Genomic DNA, 22,767 nt, shown 5'->3' with positions numbered 1-22,767 from the left:
GAAGATGGCCCAGTTCCCTCCTGAGTCTGACTGCTCCTTCTGGGAGAGCTGGCTTGGCTCCTGCCCCAGGATGACCACACCTGCCTCCCCTGCAGTGCTATGGACAGCCTGCTGCCCCAGTTCCCTCCCCGACAGTCCAGCTTGAATGTGGTTTTAAAAATTCCTTTATTAGTATTTTTGGACAATTGAATGACACTTTTTACTGTTTAGATCACATTTACAGAGTACAATGGGATGTTTTAATACATGTATACAACGTGGAATGACTGAGTCAAACGTGTCCATCACTTGCTTGTCGTCTGTGGTGAGACACTTGACACGCACTCTCTGCTGCTGCGGTTTTGACCCGAGCCCTGGTGACCCTGAGGTGCTGCCCACCGTGGCCTGACTGGCACCCCTGGAGCCGCCTGCTGAGCACGTTTCCACCTGCTTGTTGGCCGTCTGTGATCTTCTCTGGTGAGGTGCTTACTCTTGCCCCTCTGCTGCTTTGTTCTGACATGCGGGATTCTCCACATGTTCCACTGAGTCCTTTGTCAGGTAGGGGCAGAGTGGACATCTGCCTCCAATCTGCTGTGCGCCGTCTTCTCTGTCTCGAGGCATCATTTCACAGCCTTGCACTTCTGAGGAAGTCCAACCTGACCGCTCTGTGCACGCCCTCTGCGCACTTACGGACTGTCCAGCCAAGATGTGACTCACAGTCATCTTTGGTGCTTTCTGAAACCTAGATGTTCATAGTCTTTTCTAAAGTCACTGCATGCCAGGTGGTCTTGATAACTCACTAAAACACTAATGGTGATGATCACAAGAACAACAGGTGATAGATACTGATCCGAAACAACACCCCAGATACGTTTTCAGAGAGTTTACAAGTATTGAACATTTAATCCCCACAATAGCAGTTTAGGTAGGTGTGATATCCCTATGTACAAACAATGCACATAACATACATTCTACATATATAGACGGTCCCGATTTACAGATATTTTAACTTTCATCTTTTTCAACATAATGTGCAAGAAGTGTACCCAATACAGCCAATGATTTTTCAACTTCACAATGGCAGAAAGCATACCCAATAGAGCCACTGATTTTAGAACTTCACGATGGCGGAAAGCATACCCAATAGAGCCACTGATTTTGGAACTTCACGATGTCAGAAAGTGCACCCGATAGAACCATTGATTTAGAACTTCACAATGGCGGAAAGCATACCCGATAGAGCCACTGATTTTAGAACTTCACAATGGTGGAAAGCGTACCCAATAGAGCCACTGATTTTAGAACTTCACAATGGCAGAAAGCTGCCCGATAGAGCCACTGATTTAGAACTTTGCAATGGCGGAAAGTGTGCCCCATAGAACCACTGATTTTAGAATTTTGCAATGGTGGATAGTGTGCCCAATAGAACCACTGACTTTCACTTTCTATATAATATTTAATAAGTTTGGTGAGACACAGCCTTTGTGTTAGATGATTTTGCCCAACTTAGGCTAACGGGAACGTTCTGAGCGGATTTCAGGTAGGCTGGGCTAACCTATGATGTTTGGTCAGTCAGGTGTATTAAATGCCGTTGGGACTTTCTTTTCAAGTAGGGTGGGTTTGTTGGGACATGACCCTACTGTGTGCTAAGGAGCATCTGTAATGCACAGGGTGATGAGCAGTGTGCTGTGTGTCTCACGGTGGGTAGAGGTGGATGGTGATGACTGGCAGGGAACGGGTCATGGCTAACGGCCTCCCCACATTACACCAGCAGTTGTCCCTAGAATGAACCTCAATGAACCTCAAGTGTGAAAAGATGGAATGGCATTGGCAGGCTCTCTGCATTTGCTCAGCCAGCCTGTCCAGTAAACATGGCTGAGCATGTCGTACTCGTTAGGGAAATGACTTCTCCAACTCTCCAAATTTGCCTCTAGGATGACTTCTGAAATTCTCCAATGAGAAGAACGGCCAGTGAAGGCTTTCTTACGTTAAATTAAATCATGGGTTTCCCTTGTGTTGAGGAAGAGATGAATGCAGGATGGAGGCCTGGGTGTGGGTGGTGTTTGGAAGGTTTCTCAGCTGTTATGGGTCTTCTGATGTTCTCTGAGATGGTTCGCATGGTTATACACCTTTCCACATTCCTTACATGCATATGATTTTGCAATATGAGTTTTCTGGTGCTGTGTAAGCTGATGGCCGTGACTAAAGGCCTTGCCACACTCCTTACACTCGTAGGGCTTCTCTCCCGTATGAATCCGCTCGTGTTTGACCAGGCTTGACCCATAAATAAAGGCCTTCCCACACTGCTTGCACTTGTAAGGGGTCTCACCAGTGTGGATCCTCTCGTGCTGCGTGAGGTGGTAGCCGCAGTTGAAGGCCTTCCCGCACTCCGTGCATTTGTAGGGCTTCTCGCCCGTGTGGATCCGCTCGTGCTTCACGAGGCTCGAGCCCCAGCGGAAGGCCTTCCCGCACTCCCTGCACTCGTGCGGCTTCTCCCCGGTGTGGATCTTCTGGTGCTGCGTGAGGTAGTTGACCCGCGTGAAGGCCTTCCCGCACTCCTGGCACTCGTAGGGCTTCTCGCCCGTGTGGATCCTCTTGTGCTGGATGAGGCTGGACCCGCAGATGAAGGCCTTCCCGCAGTCCTTGCACTCGTAGGGCTTCTCCCCGCTGTGGATCCTCTTGTGCTGGATGAGCTTGTAGAGCCGGCTGAAGGTCTTCCCGCAGTCCTTGCACTCGTAGTCCTTCTCCCCGGTGTGGAACCGCTGGTGCTGGGTGAGCTCGTCGCCGCGTCTGAAGGCCTTCCCGCAGTCCTTGCACTTGTAGGGCTTCTCCCCGGTGTGGATTCTCCTGTGGATGACCAGGCTCGAGCCCCAGCGGAAGGCCTTCCCGCAGTCTTTACACTCGTAGGGCTTCTCCCCGGTGTGGATCTTCTGGTGCTGAGTAAGCTGATTGCCCCAGCGGAAGGCCTTCTTGCAGTCTTTACACTCGTAGGGCTTCTCCCCGGTGTGGATCTTCTGGTGCTGGCTGAGCTGGTAGCCGCGGCTGAAGGCCTTCCCGCACTCCTTACACTCGTAGGAGCTCTCCTTACCGTGGGGTCTCGGGTGTGGTCGCGGAGGTGTGCGCTCTCTGCTGGCTGGCGCTTTTCTGGAGCTGACTTTTACTGGACTGCGATTTCTCTCTTGGGAGCCCTGGGTTACTTCAGACTCGCCTTCGCGCATCCTGTTCGGGTGATGAGACTTACTTTTGCTACCCGAATTCCTTTTGTGAAGATTCATTTTGTAAATGTTCTTTTGTATAGCTAAACTCTTGGCCTCACATGAGGATTCCAAATCTGAAAGAAAAACAACATATTTTCCTTTACAGGAAAACAAAAACAAACCTAACTCCGAGCCAGAAACTTCAGTAGAACAGTAAGAATCACCCAGGGCTCCTGCTAAAATGCAGATTCTATCCTGGCACCAGACCGTCAGTGGGGAGGCACCGGAGCCACTGGGCTAACCTGTCACTTCCTGTCGGCTGGTGCATTTCTGTGAAAGAAATTGGGGGGGAATCTCAATAGGGAAGATGAAAACAAGAATACTCTGTGAGTGATGTGATGGCATTCTTAGAACATCCAAGAGAATCAAACCCAGAACTACTGTAAGAAAATATAAACATGCCGCTGGACATTTGTGTCTTGGAACTCAGCCATAAAAAAAGAATAGGCTTCTAACATTTGGGCAACGCGGACAAGCCCGGAGGACATTGTTAAGTGAAATAACAGGCACTTAAAAGTAGCTTCTCATGTGGAAGCTAGAGGAGATTTCAGAAGTAGAGGGCAGAACTGTGGGTACCAGAGGCAGGAGGGTGGGTGAGGCTGGTTAATGGGCACGAGATTACTGTTGGACGGGGGAGTAGCTTCTGGTGCTCCACGTCACCATAGGGGAACCACAGTCAACAACAGTCCATTGTAAACACCAAAGTGGATATAGATCAGAGGATTTAAATGCTTTGGCCTCAAACAAAGGATGAATGCTCGAGGTGATGGATGTGCTGATTATCTTGATTTGATCATTACACATTGCCTATGTGTATCAAAATATCACCCTGGGGCTGGGGATATGGCTCAGTTGGTAGAGTGCTTGCCTCACAAGCACAAGACCCTGGGTTCAATCCCTAGCACCACAAACAAACAAACAAACAAAAATATCACCCTGGAGCCAGGCGCGGTGGTGCAGCACGCCTATAATCCCAGAGACTAAGGAGGCCGAGGCAGGAGGATGTGAGTTCAAAGCTAGCCTCAGCAACATAGTGAGGCTCTAAGCAACTCAGTGAAACCCTATCTCTAAATGAAATATAAAAAAGGGCTGGGATGTGGCTCAGTGGTTAAGCACTCCTGGGTTTAAGCCCCAATATCCACTACCCACTCTGAAAAATAACTCTGGGTCTGGGTGGGTCCTCAAAGTACCAAAGACTATCAAGAGCAATTAACATAGAATCATAAGCAAAAGCTTGATTTCTTTGAAGCTGGCCATGGAATAAATACCCCAGGACTCCAGTGCATCCCTTGGTCACTAAGGAAGAGAGATAATTACACAGAGAGCCAGACAAAGGTGGGAAGGTAAGTGGCGATGGGAAGATGAAGGTATGTAATGCCCTCTTCCATATGGAGAAACACAGAACATTCCCTTGGGAACGAGAAGCAGACGTTTAGCTAGTCTACTGAAAGGTGTTCCTGAAAACCAGAGCAGAGCGCAGACACTGGGGAAGCAGAGGTGAAGGCACAGAGGCAGATGACTTACCCAGTGAGACCAAGTTGCTGTAGTTCTCCAACATGACATCCCAGTACAGGTCCCTCTGGGCAGAGGTCAGGCAGGCCCACTCCTCCTGGGAGAAGTCTATGGCCACATCTGAGAATGTTATCGAACCCTGCGAACAGGATGAGAGATGGGTTTAGGACGAGCCAAGAGACCGTGGCTTCCCTGGGTGGGGTGCAGAGAGTGGGTCACAGAAAGGCTGTGGTACCAGGGTCTGGGGTGCAGGACCCCATGTGCATCAGACCCCTGCCGAGGCACAGAAAGCAACCCACACCCTGTGGGATTCATAAGATTCAAACCTGCCAGGTAGTGGACAAGACAATCCCAGTTCTCCTCTAGTTTACAGCAGAGTCTGCCAGTGTCCTGTAAATGCCCAACTGGTGCGAGTCCTATTGTATCTTTTTTTTATTTTATTTTTTTTATTTTTAGTTGCAGATGGACACAATAACTTTATTTTATTGGTTTATTTTTATGTGGTGCTGAGGATTGACCCCAGTGCCTCACACGTGCTAGGCAAGTGCTCTACCACTCAGCCACGACTCTAGCCCCTCCTTTCTATATTTTTAAGAAGGAACACTAAAATCCTGAGCTCTTTGCCTGTAATATCAGATCTTTTATTTTAGAAGACAGGGTCTTATATGTTTGAATATTTTCAAGCCTCAGATTCACCATCATGCCAGATTACACTTTAAATAGTGTAAATAAAATTAAAATAAAATTAAAAAAGGGCTGGGGTATAGCTCAGGGGTAGACCACCGCTGGCTCACTTGCCACTACTGGGGCTGGGAGGTGGGGAGAGAATGTGATTTCTGCCCACAGGCCCTCCTCAGCCCCTTCCAACTCTGCCCAACTGTGAAAGCCTTCCAGAGCTGGCATCTCACCACATGCTAAGACTGAGACCAGCAGATCTCAGAGTTCCCTCTTATGCACCCAGAAAATAAGCTCAGCAGAGAACCTGTCTCCTCTTGAGGTCAAGTGGGACCCACATATTTAAGGCAGCAAGTCACAGACAGGACTGAGTACCCCTGAGGGGCTTTGTTCCTGCATCCTCCAACAGATCTCTGGAGAAAAACCAGTGTATGCGAAACTGAGTAATCTGTTCAATGATTCAGTGAACCGCCAATGACAGACTCAGGCCTATCATTACCCAGAAAAAGGAAGAACTGGGAAGCAAGGGGATTAGAGGGAGTTTGCTTAGTTAGGCAGCTTCGGATAATTCACAATTCCACAAACCTGACTGTCACATTTCAAGAATGAAAGAAATACACGCTTACGCGGGCCATGGTGTCAGAGCTCTGGGCTTGACTGGTCATCCTGGGTTTCTTCCACCGAAGTAACAAAATTAGAGAGGTCAGAGCTGGGAATGAAAAAAGAGACATTAAAATCAGTTGCAACTTGGGTTCCCAAATGACCTAATGTGGCCTGGCTGCCCCATCCTTTCTTCTCAACACGCACATGAACACGACACTCCTGGGGTAGATGGAGAGAATGCTGGACTAAGCCAGGCCTCCCGGAAGCCTGGAGCCCAGCTGCATATAGCATAGCAGAGGTGCTTCTTTTTATTTATTTTTTGTCTTGAAGAGAGACTCAGACACTAGCTGGAGGATTTATGGAAAGTTTCCTGCGGTGGGGGTGGGGAAGGAGCATAGGATGTGGCAAAGAATTTGGTCTAGGAGCTGGGGACGCGGCTCAGTGGTAGAGTGCTCGCCTGGCCTGCAGGAGGCTCTAGGCTCCATTTCTAGAACACACACACTCACACACACTCACTCACACACTCACACACACTCATACACACTCATACACACACACACACACACACACACACACACTCTCTCACACGGTTGACTTTGGCCTTGCCCAAAGTGGTCTGGCCTTTGTCACCAGACTCTGTTCTGTAAGATAACCGGTCACACCTGATAGAAATGCCTTTCTTTGTTTCAGCCGGGGGCTGACCACACTGGAGAGACCAATCTGGTGATTCAGGTGGCCTGGGAGACACGGGAGCCGTGGACCTGGAGACTGAAAACCATGCAGAAAACCAGTCCCGTCCATTGCTGAAGTCCACGGCAGCACCGCGATGCTGGGCACCAAACTTGGGCAACAGTTACCAGCCCTGCAGTGTCTGTTTCCTCTCAGAAAAGGTGGAATAAGAAGACCGTAAGGGCTGGGGCTGGGGCTCAGTGGCAGAGCGCTTGCCTAGCGCGTGTGGGGCACCAAGTTGATTCTCAACACTTTATTTTAAATACGTGAATAAAATAAAGTTCTCTCAACATCTAAAAAATATTTTTAAAAAAGATTATAAGCTAAAACTGTCTCAATTATAAGTAAGATGATCTACCCCAAACATGCAGTGATTGATGCAAGTGTGGCTGTTATGGAGGATCAAGAACAGTACACATCCATTTCATGTTTCTACTTGCTGCCTATATAATCAACCATTAATCTTAAACTTTCAGAACCTCATCTCAGGAATAAATTCTTAACCACATTAGCCAGGGAGATTCTATGATACATCGTAGAGAAGATGTTCCCTCACCACAAACATCCAGGGGAGCAGAGACATGATTCTGCATCACAAATTTGGTTCAGAGACTCTAATCTGAGAAGATGACAGTTTGAGAATCCGCTGCCCTGAGTGTTCCAAGTGACATGGGAGACTGGTGAGAGACTGGTGTAAACTTTTTTTTTTTTTTTTGGGTGCTGGGGATTGAACCCAGGGCCTTGTGCGTGCTAGACAAGAGCTAAACCACTGAGTTACATCCTTGCTCTTTTTATTATGAAACAGTGTCTCACTAAGTTGCCCACGATGGCCTTGAATTTGGGATCCTCCCACCTCAGCCTCCTGAATTGCCGAGATTACCGGTGTGCCCTAAGGTACCCAGCTCCATGTGTGAACATCTTAACTACTGTAGTCCTATTCTTCTATCTTGGCGCTGTTCCTGTATCACCCATATCTATTACTGGTATATATGGATTCTGCAGATGTGAATTGTTCAGTCCCTACTTCTAAGGTACCCGGTGACATTGTAGCATTGTTCATCAGCACATACTGTCGTGTTCTTTGAAAGAAACATTCAAATCCCAGAAGATTTAATTATGAAAGGCTGTTGGGAGGTTTGGAAACATACATACCAAAATTTTAACAGTGATTTTTTTTTTTTGAAATGGGGTTTTGCTAAGTTGCCCAGGCTAGGTTGAACTTGTGGTCTTGCGGTCCTCCAGCTTTAGCTTCCCAGGTAGCTAGAATTACAGGCATGGCCATCGTACCTAATGATTATATGTACTTTGAAATTTCTTCTTTATAGCTGGGAGCAGTGGCACACTCCTGTAATCCCAGCAGCTTGGGAGGCTGAGGCGGGAAGATAGTGAGTTGAAAGCCAGCCTCAGCAATTCAGCAAGGTACTGAGTAACTCAGTGAGACCCCTGTCTCTAAATAAAATACAAAACAGGGCTGGGGAGGTGGCTCAGTGGTTGAGTGCCCCTGAGCTCATTCCCTGGTATCCCCCCACAAAAAAAAAAAAAAAAAAAAAAAAAAAAAAAAAAAAAAAGAAAAGAAAGAAAGAAAAAAAAATTCTTCTTTATGGGCTCCTTGGGGGATTGAATTATTTTACAGCAGGTCAGTATTAATTTCATTACAAGAAATAACACAAAGAATAAAAGGGAGCCTGGGGGTGAAGCTTAGTAGAACACTTGCCTGGCATGTGGGAGGCCCTGGGTTCAGTCCCCAGGACCACACGCCCCCAGTGCTTGCCTAGAAAAAGGGTCATGTTGGCAGCGAGCAGGTACACCGGAGTCATCAGTCAAACTGACTAGTCAGGTCTGTGTGAGGCAGAATCCTTCTCTCGAAGATGTCCACAGGGCGATTCTGGCACTGTGAATATGTTACCTTAATGGCAAAGGGGAGTTAAAGCTGCAGATGGACTTAAAATTGCTAGCCTTTGAACTTTAAAATAGGAAAGATTATCCTGAATTATCTCAGTGAGCCCAATGTAACCACAAGTTTCCTTACAGCAGCACAATTCACAATAGCTAGATAGGGGAATCAACCTAGAAGCCCTTCAGTAGATGAATGGATGAAGAAACTGTGGTATATATACACAATGGAGTATCATTCAGCCATTAAAAAGAATATAATCATGGCATTTGCAGGTAAACGAATGGAGTTGGAGAATATCATGCTAAGTGAGATAAGCCAATCCCAACAAACCAAAGGCTGAATGTTTTCTCTGCTAAGTGGATGCTGATAAAAAATGGGGGTGGGGGTTGTAAGGCAAGAATGGAGGGATGTTGGACTGTGTAGAGGGAATTGAGGGGAGGGGAGGGGGCAGGGGGAAGGAGAGATGGTGGAATGAGACGAACCCTGTGTACACGTATGATTACATGAATGGTGTGAGTCCACATCATGTACAACCAGAGAAATGAAAAGTTGTGCTCCATTTGTGTACAATGGATCAAAATGCATTCTGCTGTCCTGCATAACTACAAAGAACAAACAATAAAAGAATTAGAAAAAGAATAAGGGGGGGTAAGAAGAGAAGGACGTGGTGGCACAGGCGGGGTCAGAATGAGGCGACAGGAAGGACCTGACTGGGTTTGCTGGCAAAAGAAGGGTCAGGAGCCACAAGGCCAGCAGTTGTGGGATCTTCTGGTAGAAACACGTCCCAGAGCCCTGTCGCCGCCTTGGTCTCAAGGGAGAAGGAGTTCAGATGTGTGACCACTAGGGCTGTGTCCCCAATAAATCTGTGGTAACTTTTATAGCAACAAAGGAATCTGATGTAGGCCTAATATTGCAAAAACGGTGTTGCTAAGATCAGTATCACCTCCCTGTTCTGGACTGTCTTTTCCCTGTCTTAGGAACAGAGGTCAGACCCTGAGCACAATCATGCAGCCGAGTTGCCTCTGCAGGCTCCCCACGGGCTGAATGCTGTGTCCCATCAAACTTCCTAAGTTGAAATCCTGTCCCCAGGATGATGGCATCAGGAGCGGGGTCCTAACGATGGCAGCAGTGCACTCGGGAGGACCGCCCGGCTCCGAGCTCTCCTTGGGCCACGTGAGGGCCCGGCAGGAAGGGGTGGCCTGCAGCCTGAAGGCTTCACTCCAAGGCCACAGGTCATGTCCTCATTTTGGCCTTCCAGCCTCAGAACTCCGCAAAACGGACCTGTTTCTTTAGCCATCCAGACTGTGCACTTTTTTAAGGCAGCCTGAACTAAGACAGGGCTGAAGGAGCATGTATGTGCAAGGTACATAGGAAGTACTCAGTAAGCATGGCCACACACACGCCTCTCCCCTTCACTGAGTAAGCAATTGAGAGGTCATGTTGGATATATTTACAAAACGTCTTCTAAATGAGTTTTCTGGATAATTGAAGGCTTTTGTGTACTATTGCCCATGACTATTAGCATTACCGTTTTGTCTCGCACATTTCCTCTTCGCCTCTTCATAGAACCCAGAGGCGTTTAGCCACTGCACCACATCCCCAGTCCTTTTTACTTTCTTTTTTTGATAGCATCTTGCTCGATTTTTTTAGGACCTTGCTAAGTTGCTGAGGCTGGCCTTGAACTTGCCACCCTCCTGCCTTAGCCTCCTGAGTCACTGGGATCACAGGCAGGTGCCACCATGCCTGGCACACTTCCTCTTCTTATGGCTGTAGATGTGATCCTTTGTAGCTCCTATGCATTCCATAACATGCACATGTTATAACTGACAACACTAACTGTGGTCAAAGTAAAAGTTTTCTTTTAGGTGCTGGGGATGGAAGCCAGTGGTGCTCTACTATTGAACTCCATCCCTAGCCCTTTATATATTTTGAGACAGGGCCTTGCTAAGTTGCTGAGGCTGGTCTTAGACTTGCAATCCTCCTGCTTCAGCTTCCCAAGTTCCTGGGATTATAGGTGTGCACCAACCACCCTGCCTGTCTAAGGTACACTTTCTTAATGCCATGGAATTACAGAGTATTTCTGTAAGGGGGAAACACTGACACACATTACTGTATAATAAACTAATGGTGTAAGTGTGAGTGCAATTTATAGTTTTGGAATGTAAGCAGGTAGAGCTCAAGGAAGGGGCTCAGACTGAGCTTCCTGTGCTAGGCTGTCTGAGGTGGTTCACTGTGTGACCTCTTAGTACACAGTCACCTTCACATGGATGTGGTTCATCGTCTGTGACCACCTAGGTTTTCCATGCAGCCTCTGCAGCTAGCATGTCCTGAGGACTAATTATTTAGGGGGTTGCTATATAGTTTTAAGTGTATTAAGAATTTCATCCTCATCACAACTCTATTTTCAGAAAGCTCAAAAAGGTTGAAAGAAGCTGGGTGAGGTGTGCACGCCTATAATCCCAGTGGCTCTGGAGGCTGAGGTGGGAGGATCGAAAGTTCAAAACCAGCCTCAGCAACTTAGCTAGGCCCTGAGCAACTCAGTGAGACTCTGTCTCAAAATAAAAGGGCTGGGGATGTGGCTCAGTGGTTAAGAATCCCTGGGATTAAAAAAAAAAAAAAAGGTGTAGGAAGAAGCAGAGTCAAGAATCACATGCTAATAGTCAACACTTTTGTCTCATGTGAAGATCTGAGGAAAAATCAAACAGGTAACTCACCTGAACCTTGACTTCAAGATGACCTTAGTCTTCCAACAGAGGATACTTTCTCTTCAGCTGGACTGGGGAAAGAGGAAAACAAGAATGAGCCACCAGGGTCTTTCTGCTGCACAGGCTACTACAGAAAACACCCTTGGAGGCACACCTGTCCCTCGGCCACAGGTAAAACCAACAGGAATAAGGCCCTGGGGTCTGAGTGTGTGAGAGAGCCCCGAGAACCAGGCTGGAACACTGAGGTTCTGGAACACGCAGCTGCTCTGCTGGCTCCCTGCCTCTGATGTCAGCGATCTCTCCCACCACAGAAGGAATTCCACTTGGGCCACCTCCTTTCATCCAGATAGCCTGTGGGGAGAACACTCAGGACTCTCAAGCTGGCATCTCATGACCATGCCTTTGTCCTTCTCATTAGTTATTTTCATGAGGAGATTCAGGCTCTGACATCTGTCCCCTGGGGCCCATTGCTCTCAGGTAGGTACTACTCAGTGGGAAGCAGGAAGGACACAAACTACAGGTTGCAAGATCACACATCTGTCTTCACCAAAAACGCCATCCGGCTCATGAGCCACCAGAGCACAAATCCATGCCAGACGTGGTCTCACAAACCCACACACCACCACGGACTGTACCTTGGCTCGTCACACCCACTGAGGCCCAGCCTGTCACACCTCCGGACACGGAGACGCGCGCGCAGCAGCCCACACACCTGTAGCTTCCAGAGTGGAGTGGCGGCTTCTGCCTGACTCTGTTTGGCGCCTCACAGCTGCCTGCGCAGACCTGGCTGCCAGTCCACACGGTGGTGCAAGTGCATTAGCGATCTGCCTGGCACCCCACGGTACTGGTGACGCACGCGGCACACCTGCGTCACCGTTACCGGGACACAGCCTGGCGTCAGTGCTGCACACTCCCACACAAGTGTTGCACGCGCGTTCCCCGCGACCCCGGGCCAGGACAAGGCGCATGCGCAGAGCTCGGGTGGGACACACACGCGCGCGCGCGCACACACACACACACACACACACACACACACACAGAACCGCAGGCATTGGTGCGGTGCATGCGCACGTACACAGATGTGTACGCACGTACTCAGCAACACGCGAAAGCGCGCTCATTCCAACTCCGGTTTTGGGCCCTTGAGTCGCCGCCCCCACCACCCGGTGACGTCGGAACTGCCCTGGCCTGCAGAGTGCTGCGTTTCCATGGCACCCAGGCCGTGCACCCGTGTCCCAGCATGCAGCGTGAGCCGGCCCTCCGGAAGCCCGCGCTGCAGGGAGGCGCAGCCCTGGAGCCCCCACAGGTCCAGACCTGCGCTGCACTACCAAAGATACAGGCCCAAGTACTGAGGGGTAAAAGGTTTTCAGACCTAATGTCACGGTGACGCAGTGAGGCGTCTGCACCCGTGGATTCTGCAGGTGGGGCGGACCAGCTAGGCGTGGAAGACGTGCTGTTGATACGACGCAGTTAAGCCGGTGATGGTTGGGTGCGACTCTACCCAACGCACACACCGAACCTGTCGGTGTTCTAAAGGTTTCAGTGCAACAACTCATACAGCGTTTGCGTTCAGCGTTTACATTGTAGTAGGTATGAATGCTCTAGAGATGATATGGGAGTGTATGAGAGGATGTGTGTAGGTCTGTACGAATGCGCCGTTTTCTACAGGGGTATTTCATCCCTGAAAAGAGGGTGGGGCAGGAAAACAACATGTCCCTGAACGCACCGCCCCTCTCCTAAACCTGTGTTTTTAAAATTTGTTCTTTTTATACATACAGGACAGTGGAGTGTATTTTGACATATTTTATATTGAGTATGACTTCCCATTCTTGTGGTTGTACATGATGTGGAGTTATACAGTTCACATATTCATATATGAGCATAGGAAAGTGATGTCTGATTCATTCTACTGTCTTTCCTATTCTCATGCCCCCTCCCTACCTCCCTATCATTCCCCCCTAATCCAGTGAACTTCTATTCTCCCTGCCCTTATGTGTATTAGCATCTGCATATCCACATATCAGAGAGAACAAGCAGTCTTTGGTTTTTGAGGGACCCGCTTATTTCACTTAGCTTGATAGTTTTCAGTTCCATTCATTCACTGGCAAATGCCATAATTTCATTCTTCTTTAAGGCTTAGTAGTATTCCATTATGTATACACACCACATTTTCTTTATCCATTCATTTGTTGAAGGACACCTAAGTTGATTCCATAGCTTAGCTATTGTGAATTGAGCTGCTATAAACACTAATGTGGCTGTGTGTCTGTTATGTGCTGATTTTAAGTCCTTTGGGTATATGCTAAGGAGTGTACACCTGGGTCAAATGGTAGTTCCATTCCAAACTTTCTGAGGAATCTCCATATCACTTTCTATAGTGGTTGGACCAATTTGCAGTCCTACCAGCAATGTATAAATGTACCTTTTCCCCGACATCCCTGCCAACACTTATTGTTGCCTGTATTCTTGATAATTGCCATTCTGACTGGAGTGAAATGGAATCTCAGTGTAGTTTTAATTTGCAATTTTCCAATTTCTAGAGATGTTGAACATTTTTTCTTATATTTGTTACTCATTCACATTTCTTCTGTGAAGTGCCTGTTCAGTTCCTTTGCCCATTTATTGACTGGGTTATTTGTTTTTTTAGTTCTTTATATATCCTGGAGATTAATGCTCTGAGTTGCGTGGCAAAGGTTTTCTCTCATTCTTTAGGTTCTCTGTTCATGTTCTTGATTGTTTCTTTTGCTGTGAAGAAGCTGTTTAGTTGATATCATACCATTTATCGATTCTTGATTTTACTTCTTGTGCTTTAGGAGTCTGATCGAGGAGTTTGGTTCCTAAGCTGACGGGATGGAAAGTTGGGTCTACATTTTCTCCTAGTAGGTGCAGCGTCTTTGGTCTGTCTAGGTTCTTGGTACACTTTGAGTTGATTTTTGTGTAGAGTGAAAGATAGGAGTTTAATTTCATTTTGCTACATTTGGATTTCCAGTTTTCCCAGCCCATTTGTTGAAGAGGCTATCTTTCTCCAATGTATGATTATGTGAATGCCCCCTTTCTGTTCCCAAAGTCCTAGCCAGGTTAAGAGAATAATGAGAGCAAACCTGGGCAGGAAAGTCCAGATACATATTATCTAGGACACTGCCTTTCTCTTGTGCACACTGGGAATGAGGGCAAGTCTGTGTTACCTGTGGAAAGCTACTTTTTCTTTTTTGGTACCAGGGATTGAACTCAGGGGTGCTTAACCACTAAGCCACACTCCCAGCCCTTTTTATTATTTTGAGGCAGGGTCTCATAAGTTGCTGAGACTGGCTTTGAATCTGCAATCCTCCTGCCTCGGGTCTCCTGAGCTGCTGGGATTACAGGTGCGTGCCACCATGCCCAGGGAAAGCTGCTTTGTACACCAGACCAGGTGCTCCCCTGATGCTGCTCACGCAGCAAACTCTGCAAGCTGATGGTGGCGACGTTGCTGCTTGTGCAGCCTAACTAACACGGAAACCTGAGTGGGGACGGGGGCAGAACTGAGGGCACTATGTCACACGTCCAGCTGGCTGTCCTGGACAGTGCTGTGCGGGAGGGGGGCTCTGCTTGCCCAAGACGCGTGAGGGCGGGGAGGAGCGCTCAGCCCGATGCCACTGACTCTCCTTGGCTCTCCCCAGTGAATCCCGTCTCCCGCGCCGCCAGGCACTTTCTCTGGCGCGTCCCCAACCTGCCCCATGGCCCTGGCACGGCTGGGGGGTGGGGGGGAACGGGACAAGGGACTTGAGAATGTGCGGATTTTAATATCTGCTCTTGCAGAGGTGGGTGTGTCTGTGTGTGAGATACCGAGGGGCAACGCTCTAGCTCGCCAGTCCCGTGCTTAACGTGTGTGCATGTGCTTTTATACTGATTAAGACATTCTCCAGGCGCAGAGAACATCCCTTTGCTTCGGCGGTACTGCCTGACTCAGGTCCTTTACTGATACCTCCTCAGCCCCCTACATTTTTTAAAGCTTACTCTCGAATGTGCGGGGAGCAGACATTGATTTTGGATTAGTTTGCCGATACCTTCCTTTGGGCCTGGCACTTAGCAGTCCCGCAGCGGCTCTCCGACGTCCCCATACGGCCGCGGCGGAGCACGGCTGGAAGGGCGCATTCCTTCTGCCTCCGCGCGGTCTGTGCGCCTTGAGCCTGGAGCCGTGTCACCACCCGACCAGCCCGGGCTCGTGGTCAAGGAGAGGAGCGAGAGAAGGCCAGCTCCCCGCCTGCGCGGGGCTCTGCGGCAGACCCGTCCCTGCCGTGTCCTGGGAAGTGTCCCTTCCCAGCCGCTCCCGGGCCCGCGCCCTGCTTCTCCCCAGGCCCTGACCCTGGCTGCCTGAGCTTCCCCCCTTCGTTGGATTATAGACAACGTGGAGGGAGCAGCTGAGCCCTAGAGTCGTTCCTCAGCTCCGGGTGTGGCCGTCACAGGGTCCGGGGGCCGCAGGCCCTTAGCCACCAGAGTCTGACTAAAAATTCGACAGCTTGAAAATCATATCAAGGAGTAACTGTAGTAGTCTATGAATGTATGCTTCAGCTTATTCAGAGAATTGTTTCACGAAAATCGATTTTTGGAAAATCTATTATTTATTTTGAGGTAGGGTCTTCCTTTTTTGCCAGAGACAGAGTCTAAGTTGCAGGTTGGTCTGGGACTTGTGATCCTCTTGCCTCAGTCTTCCGAGTCCCTGAGATCACAGGTGTGTGCCACCTGCCTGGCTTCTTTTTATTTTGAGACAGGGTTTTAAGTTGCTGAGGTTGGGTTTGAATTTGAGATTCTCCCACCTTGGCCTCCCAAGTACCTGGGATTGCAGGTGTGATTGGCTAGGGGGCTTGTTTTTAGATTATTATAGCGTAGTATCACAAACAGGACGCTACCAGGGATATGATTCATTGATGTTACATATACGTACACCCACACACATACATACATACATACATACATATATATATATTTTTTTTTTAATTTATTTTTTGTGGTGCTTGGTATTAAACTCAGGGCCTCACACATGTTAGGCAAGTGCTATGCCTACCATTCAGCCTCCAACCCTCCAGGAAATAAAATTTAAAACGAAATCAAGGCCATGTGACCATGTGCAGTGGAGTACACCTGTAGTCCCAGCAGCTAGGGAGGCTGAAGCAGGGGAATCCTTGAGTTTAAAGCCAGCCTTGGCAACTTAGTGAAATCCTGAGCAACTTAGCAAGACCCTGTCTCTAAATAAAATATAAAATATAAAAAGGGCTGGGGATGTGGTTCAGTGGTTAGTGCTCCTGGGTTCAATTCCCAGTACAAAAAAAGTCCCAAAAAACAAAAACCAAAACAATACACACAAACAAGAATTATCTCACAGTTGGGGACAGAATATATAAACTATGGATTGTTATGTAATGGTATAAAATATGTTTACTAAGAATGATATTAACTTGTATTAACCAAGAAGGAATTCAAGACGAATCACCAAGTGAAGGAGGTGAATTTTGAAAGGTCTGTAGGACTTGGGCAGGGATATCCTGGTGACTCTGACTTTCAGGATGTGATTCTAAACTCTGACAGGTACTGAGTTGTGTTTGCTTCCTCACGATAAAGACACTATGAAGGCTGAGTCTCTCTGCTATTGAGGTAATTGACATGGAACACCCACACTATGTTATGATTATTCAGTACAAATTGGCTGTTGATACTAAAAATCAATAACATTATACATCCCTTAATATGTGTTTACAAACAAAATCCAAGCCTGCCATTTCCTTCCTTCCTTCCTTTCTGTACTGGGGATTGGACCCGGATGCTTCACCACTGACCTACATCCCCAGCCTTTACTTATTTTGAGACAGAGGCTCACTAAGTTGCAGAGGCTGGCCCTGAGTTTGTGATTCTCCTGCCTAAGGCTCCTGAGCTGCTGGGGTCACGGGTGTGCACCACTTCCGCCCAGCCGTTTCCTTTTGTTCTTACATCAGAATATGTATGAGCTGCCAATATAATGAATGCAAACTAAATACAATTTTCAGAGTCTGATGTTAAGAATGAAATTCTTTTTATTTAGCAATATTGGCAAAAATGATTTCATGACACACAAGGAGGAAATGTTCTCTCTCCACAAGCAAGAAGGGGGCAGAGGCACGATTCTGCATCAGAAATGAAGCTGAGAGATGCTAATTTGAGAAGATGTCAAATTGGGAACATTGGCAAGAGGCTGAATCACGTACTCTCTCTGATGAGGGAGGTTTGTGTGAACATTTTTAATTACTCCCTTCTTTTTCATATATCTTGAATTTATTAGTTGTACAGTGTATATATTTAAAGTGCCAGGCCTCGTAGTATTGCCATGTTTTGTGAAACAAACAGGAACATCATAGAAAATCTAATTCTGAAAAGCTATATTTTTAAAATGTTTTACCATGGGATTAGTTTCAAATGACATGCCTCTAATCCTATAGGGTGTAACATGTGAGTGGCTTTTTGCCAGAAGACAAACATCACTGTCCCATCGTGCCTACAGTGTAGAAGGACCTTGCCGGGCAGGTCCTGTCACGGACTGGTTGGGAGAGCCTGCCTCATTTATGTGATCCGTTAGCAGGATTCGGTACTCCAGAAGCAGTAACGCAGACAAGCCTGGGGAAGCAGAGGACTGGGAACACCCTGCAACACGGAGAGCAACTATCTGCATGGTCACGGGTGGTTCTGACATTTTATAAATTCCTCAGGATCCTCAGATTTTTTCCTTTTTGCATCTTGGGTGCATCAGTCCCATTATAAGCAACGTAACCTAAGGGAGTCTCAGTTAATAAAAAGGATGAACACGGAGCAATGACAAGGTGGGGGGCAGCCAGGGCGCTGCAGGCACTGAGGAAAAACTGGAAGGACTGGTGAATGCGGCAGGGCTCTGGGAGGTGCCCACACCCCAGCTCACGAGCCTGGGAACACGTCATGCCACCTGGCAAGGGAGCTAAGGCTGAAGCTGCACGTGTAAGCTGCTCATCAGGCAACCATCCAGAATCGTCCTGGTGGGCCCAGGAGGGTCACGGAGGCTACTCAAGTTCACTGAGGGGCCAGAGCGAGGCGGACAAAGACGTGATGACAAAAGTGGCCAGTGGGCGGCGATGTGAGGACAAGGGGAGGACCTGCCTTTGCTGGGGCTGAAGGTGGAGGAAGGGGCAGAGGCCAAGCAGTGCAGCCGCTGCCGGGAAGGCAGGGACACACTCTGAGACAGACGCTTGCTAAGTTGCCCTGGGTTCAACTTTTTTTTTTTTTTTTTTAATCAATCAATTATCTTTTTTTGTGGTGTTGGAGATGGAACCCACGAGCACTGTATCACAAAGTTACATCCCCAGCCCTTTTTGAATAATTAATTAAATTTTGCAGTACTGAGGATTGAATCCAGAGGTGCTTTGTCACTGAGCTACATATCTAGCTATTTTTATTCATTTATTTTAAAATTTTGAGACAGAGTCTTGATAAATTGCCCAGGATGGTCTTGAATTTGTGATCCTCTTACCTCATCTCCTGAGCTGCTGGGATTACAGGGGTGCGCCACCATGCCCAGGAGATTACTGGTGTTTTAAGCCACCAAATGGGTGACTTTATTTCAGCAGCAAAGAAATGGACACAAGCTCTCACACTATAAAACTGAGTCAAACAAGTCTTCTCCCCGAACATGAACATTCTTTGACCACATCTCAGCAGCTGAATTAGACCCTGAAGACAACAAAGTAGCTCTGCTCCCTGTGCAGATTGAGCCAGGGGTTGCGCAGAACAGACAGGGTGTTCAGTGATGGGAATGGACTTTCCACACCTGGCCACGCTCCTTTTCCAACTGCAATGTCTAATGAAATGAGAATTTCAGATAATTAAAATTTTTCATGCAAGCAAGGCATGGTGGCACACACCTGTAATCCCAGAAGCTTGGAAAGCTGAGGCAGGAGGATGGTGAGTTCAAAGCCAGCCTCAGCAAAAGCAAGGTGCTAAGCAACTCAGTGAGACCCTGCCTCTAAATAAAATACAAAATAGGGCTGGGGGTGTGGCTCAGTGGCCAAGTGCCCCTGAGTTCTATCGCGGGTACACCCCCCAATTTTTTTTTCATGAATACTATCATTTATGACTATTAACCATCCATAATATTATCCTGCATTGTCATACAGGATAACTTCTCTTTTCAGTATTGTTGACATAAAAAAAAAGAAACGTCCCAATAACTGTCACAGCGGGGAATCTAAGGAGCTCTGATGACAAAATTAACACTTTGTCCTGGAGGGGATGCTGGAAGAGGTGAGCTTCAGGTAAGAACGAGGGAATACAACAAGTAGAAAGTGGGCTGTTAATTGTCACCGTGTCCCACGTTCTGAACTCTGGTGTAGGGAGCTCTTGGTATTCCCTTTGTCACATCTGTCAATCTCAAAGTGTTCTGTCAAGTAAAATTCATTAAAAGTAGAGAGAGACATCAGCAAATGGCTGGCTGGGGGTCCCTGCTTCCTGTTTCCACACTACTCTGCCACAGCCACCTTGGACAGCACTCTGTGGGTGCCTACAAGTTCAGGCAGGAATACGTGATACCCTGATGGAGCCCAAGACTTGACGGGTGGGGACTGCCACATCCCCCTCTGGCCTTGATTCCACTGCCGAAACTTCCTGACGGTGGGCTCCGGCAGAGTGGGGTGCAGTAGTGCCTCACGTCCTGGCTGCGCATCTTGAGATTTCCCTGCAATTCAGCTCCAGTCCCTCTTGAATGGGGTCCTAGATCGGTCTAGCTCACAGGAAAACGCACAGGGAGGCTGGCCAGACTGATTCCCAAAGGAAGGTCCCTGTCTACAGTCACGACAACGCCCACGGAGTCCTGGGTCTGGACCCAGGGCCTGTGGCTGTGCTTCAGGGGCCTTCCAAGGAAACGTCGGGTTGTGGCGACAAGTCTGCAGACCTTGGTCCCGTGGCAGACGCAGCGCTGGCCCTGACTCTCTCACCTGGCCCCTCTCGGCTGTGGTCGTGGAGTGGTCCTGCCAGCTGGGGGACCCTGAGGGAGGTGACCTGGTCAGTGCCCCTGTAGGCTGACCTGCCGAGCTCAGTCATGCTGTTGTACTGGAAAGCAGCCACAGAAATCAGCTCCAGACCATCTCAGCCACAGTAACACAGGAGGCTCACCTGTGCAGGGACATCCAGGATGAACACCTGCTGTTGCCCCAGAGAGGGGCCTGAAGGCCTGGGTCTCGGCTGCTGACCTGGAAGCAGCCCTAACATTTGGTTTCGGATACTCAGTTGTGGTCCATGCCAATACTTCTTGTCCACCCAGGGCTTGGATGATGCCACACCCATCTGTTACTTGGTGACAGGACTGTACCTGTGGACCCAGGCGAGGACCCTCTTCCAGGTGCCACCCCAATGGGCAAGGGTCATGGAGACAGATGCGTCTACCTGGGAGCAGAGAGGACCAGTGTGCTGCGGAGCACCTGGAGAAAGGCCTGCCAAGCATGGACCCCAGTGTGGAGCCAGTGTGGCCGAGTGACCTGGCTCATCCCCACTCCACTGCGCCCCGCGAAGGCACTCAGCCTGGAGTCCCAGGGAGAGGCAGCAGAGCGCGGAAGAGCCCGTAAAGACCACAAGTGGGGTGTGCTCCCTCAAGCACACAGACCCCAAAGGTGCAAGGATCAGGGGAAGCGGGAAAGTGTGGGCCCAGCAAGGGAGAGGAATGAAGCTGGAGCTGCGCGCCCAGAAGCAGAGAGCTGGCGGGCACCATGCCCGGGATCCCAGAGGTGCTGGAGGCCGAGCACGAGGACCACAAGTCCCAGGCCAGCCTGGGCAACCGAGGGAGACCCCGGCTCAAAATGAAGAATGAAAAGGGCTCATGGTATAGCACAGTGGTCGGGCACCCTTGGGTTCGATCCACAGTGCCAAAGGATAAGAAAACAACAACGAAAACAAAACAACCCCCCCACCACCAAATGGAGACCTAAAGACACCTGAAAAAGCATTTAAAACAATCACCTCACAGAAGCTCAGTGAAATGCAGGAAATAGCTAAATAAATCTGGCAAGCTGGGCACAGTGGTGCCCTCCTGCAGTCCCAGCTACTCTGGGGGCTGAGGCGGGAAGACTGCTTACCCTAGAGTTTGAGACCAGTCTGGTGAACAGCAATACCCTTGTCTCAAACAAAAAATAACATTAGAGCCAGGCAGGTGGCATGAACCTGTGATGCCAGAGACTAGGGAGGCTGAGTCAGGAGGAGCACATGTTCAAGGCCAGCCTCAGCAACTTAGCAAGAACCTGTCTCAAAATAAAAGACAAAAAGGGCTGGGGACATGGCTTAGGGGCTGGGGCTATAGCTCAGTGGTAAGCATCTAGGTTCAAGCCCCTGGACCCTTTCCCCGGCAAAAAATATATCATTAGCCAAAAAAACACATGAAGAAAAAAATTTAATGAAGAAATAGAGATCATTAAAAACAAAACCCTGAAATGCTGTCGCTGGAATATAATGATGAACTCAAATAACCAAAAGAAAACCAGCAGCAAACCTAATTGGCAGAAGAAAGAATTGGTAAACAGGTCATTTGAAATTAGCTAATTAGATGGACAAAAAAGAAAAAAAAAAGGAAATTGAAAAAGGGAAAAAGTCGTAATGATCCTATTGGACACTGAACATATGAGAATTTTGGAGGTTCAAGAGGGAAAAGAGAGAAAGGAACAGAAAGCTATGTAAAGAAACACTGGATCAACACTTCTGATTTTGGCAGGGATTTGGATAACTAAACTTCTCCAAGATTGAGTAATCCGAAGAATACTGCTTGATTACGTTGACCTGGTCAGAAGTCCTCCTGTCTGAGTCTGACTGCTCTGCAGGCTGTGGTAAGCAGGACTGGAGTGAGACGGGACCCCTCCCCTCCTGCTGCTCCCTCTCACTTGCCCTGACTCACCCCGGCATCCCGCCCCACTTCTGGGTCCCATGCCTTGTGGGCCCCTGGGCCTATCTTGTGCTCTGCCGGCTCCTGGGATGCTGCGGGGCAGAGCCACAGGCCCAGTGTTTGGGGGGATGGCCGGCTGCTGCAGGGGGTACGCATGAGGAACAGCTGCATGGGACAGGGGACACTCATGGGGTGGCACGAGGTGGGTGCCGTGGCGCGAGCCCGGTGCGGCAAGGACTGCCCAGGTGTGTGAAGTCTGGATGCCTTAAAGGCGCAGCAGAGGAGCCGCACCGTCAGGAGAGGGCTTCTGGCTTAGTTCCGAGCTCAGCTCGTGGCGAGGACTCAGTAACTATTTGCTGAGTGAATGAAGGAGTGAATAAAGTAACTACTGAAAGTGGGCAGGGAATTCATGAGAACGGTGTAGTTACTGGGGGTGCAAGAACAAATTCTAACTGAAGGCGTGCGAGGGCAGACTGAATCGCAGCACACAGGCAGAACCAAGAATCGAGGGGGGCT

The 22,767-nt window shown here is 48.7% G+C and overlaps 1 protein-coding gene across 6 annotated transcripts in view; it reads right to left on the bottom strand.

Annotated features, from left to right (window-relative positions):
• Nucleotides 1-1,916: 1,916 nt before the first annotated feature.
• The window catches only part of ZNF331 (zinc finger protein 331), a 28,476-nt gene continuing 7,625 nt past the window's right edge, over nt 1,917-22,767 (bottom strand). For 3 of the 6 annotated variants that reach the window (XM_079118179.1, XM_079118180.1, XM_079118181.1), the window contains exons 3-6: nt 11,367-11,428; nt 6,050-6,132; nt 4,761-4,887; nt 1,917-3,310 (exon numbers count right to left, since the gene is read on the bottom strand). In XM_079118179.1, the coding sequence (XP_078974305.1) occupies nt 2,055-3,310; nt 4,761-4,887; nt 6,050-6,088 (1,422 nt within the window). In that variant the 5' untranslated portion in view covers nt 6,089-6,132; nt 11,367-11,428 and the 3' untranslated portion in view covers nt 1,917-2,054. Of the gene's footprint in view, nt 3,311-4,760; nt 4,888-6,049; nt 6,491-11,366; nt 11,429-11,992; nt 12,200-22,767 lie in introns of those variants that run through there. The other 3 variants (XM_079118182.1, XM_079118183.1, XM_079118178.1) reach the window with 3 other exon arrangements.

This window comes from Sciurus vulgaris (genome assembly GCF_902686455.1).
Source record: "Sciurus vulgaris genome assembly, chromosome: 17".
NCBI classification, from domain to species: Eukaryota; Metazoa; Chordata; class Mammalia; order Rodentia; family Sciuridae; genus Sciurus; species Sciurus vulgaris.
The sequence above is the reverse complement of the archived record's forward strand: the minus strand, read 5'-3'. Positions and strand labels throughout refer to the sequence as shown.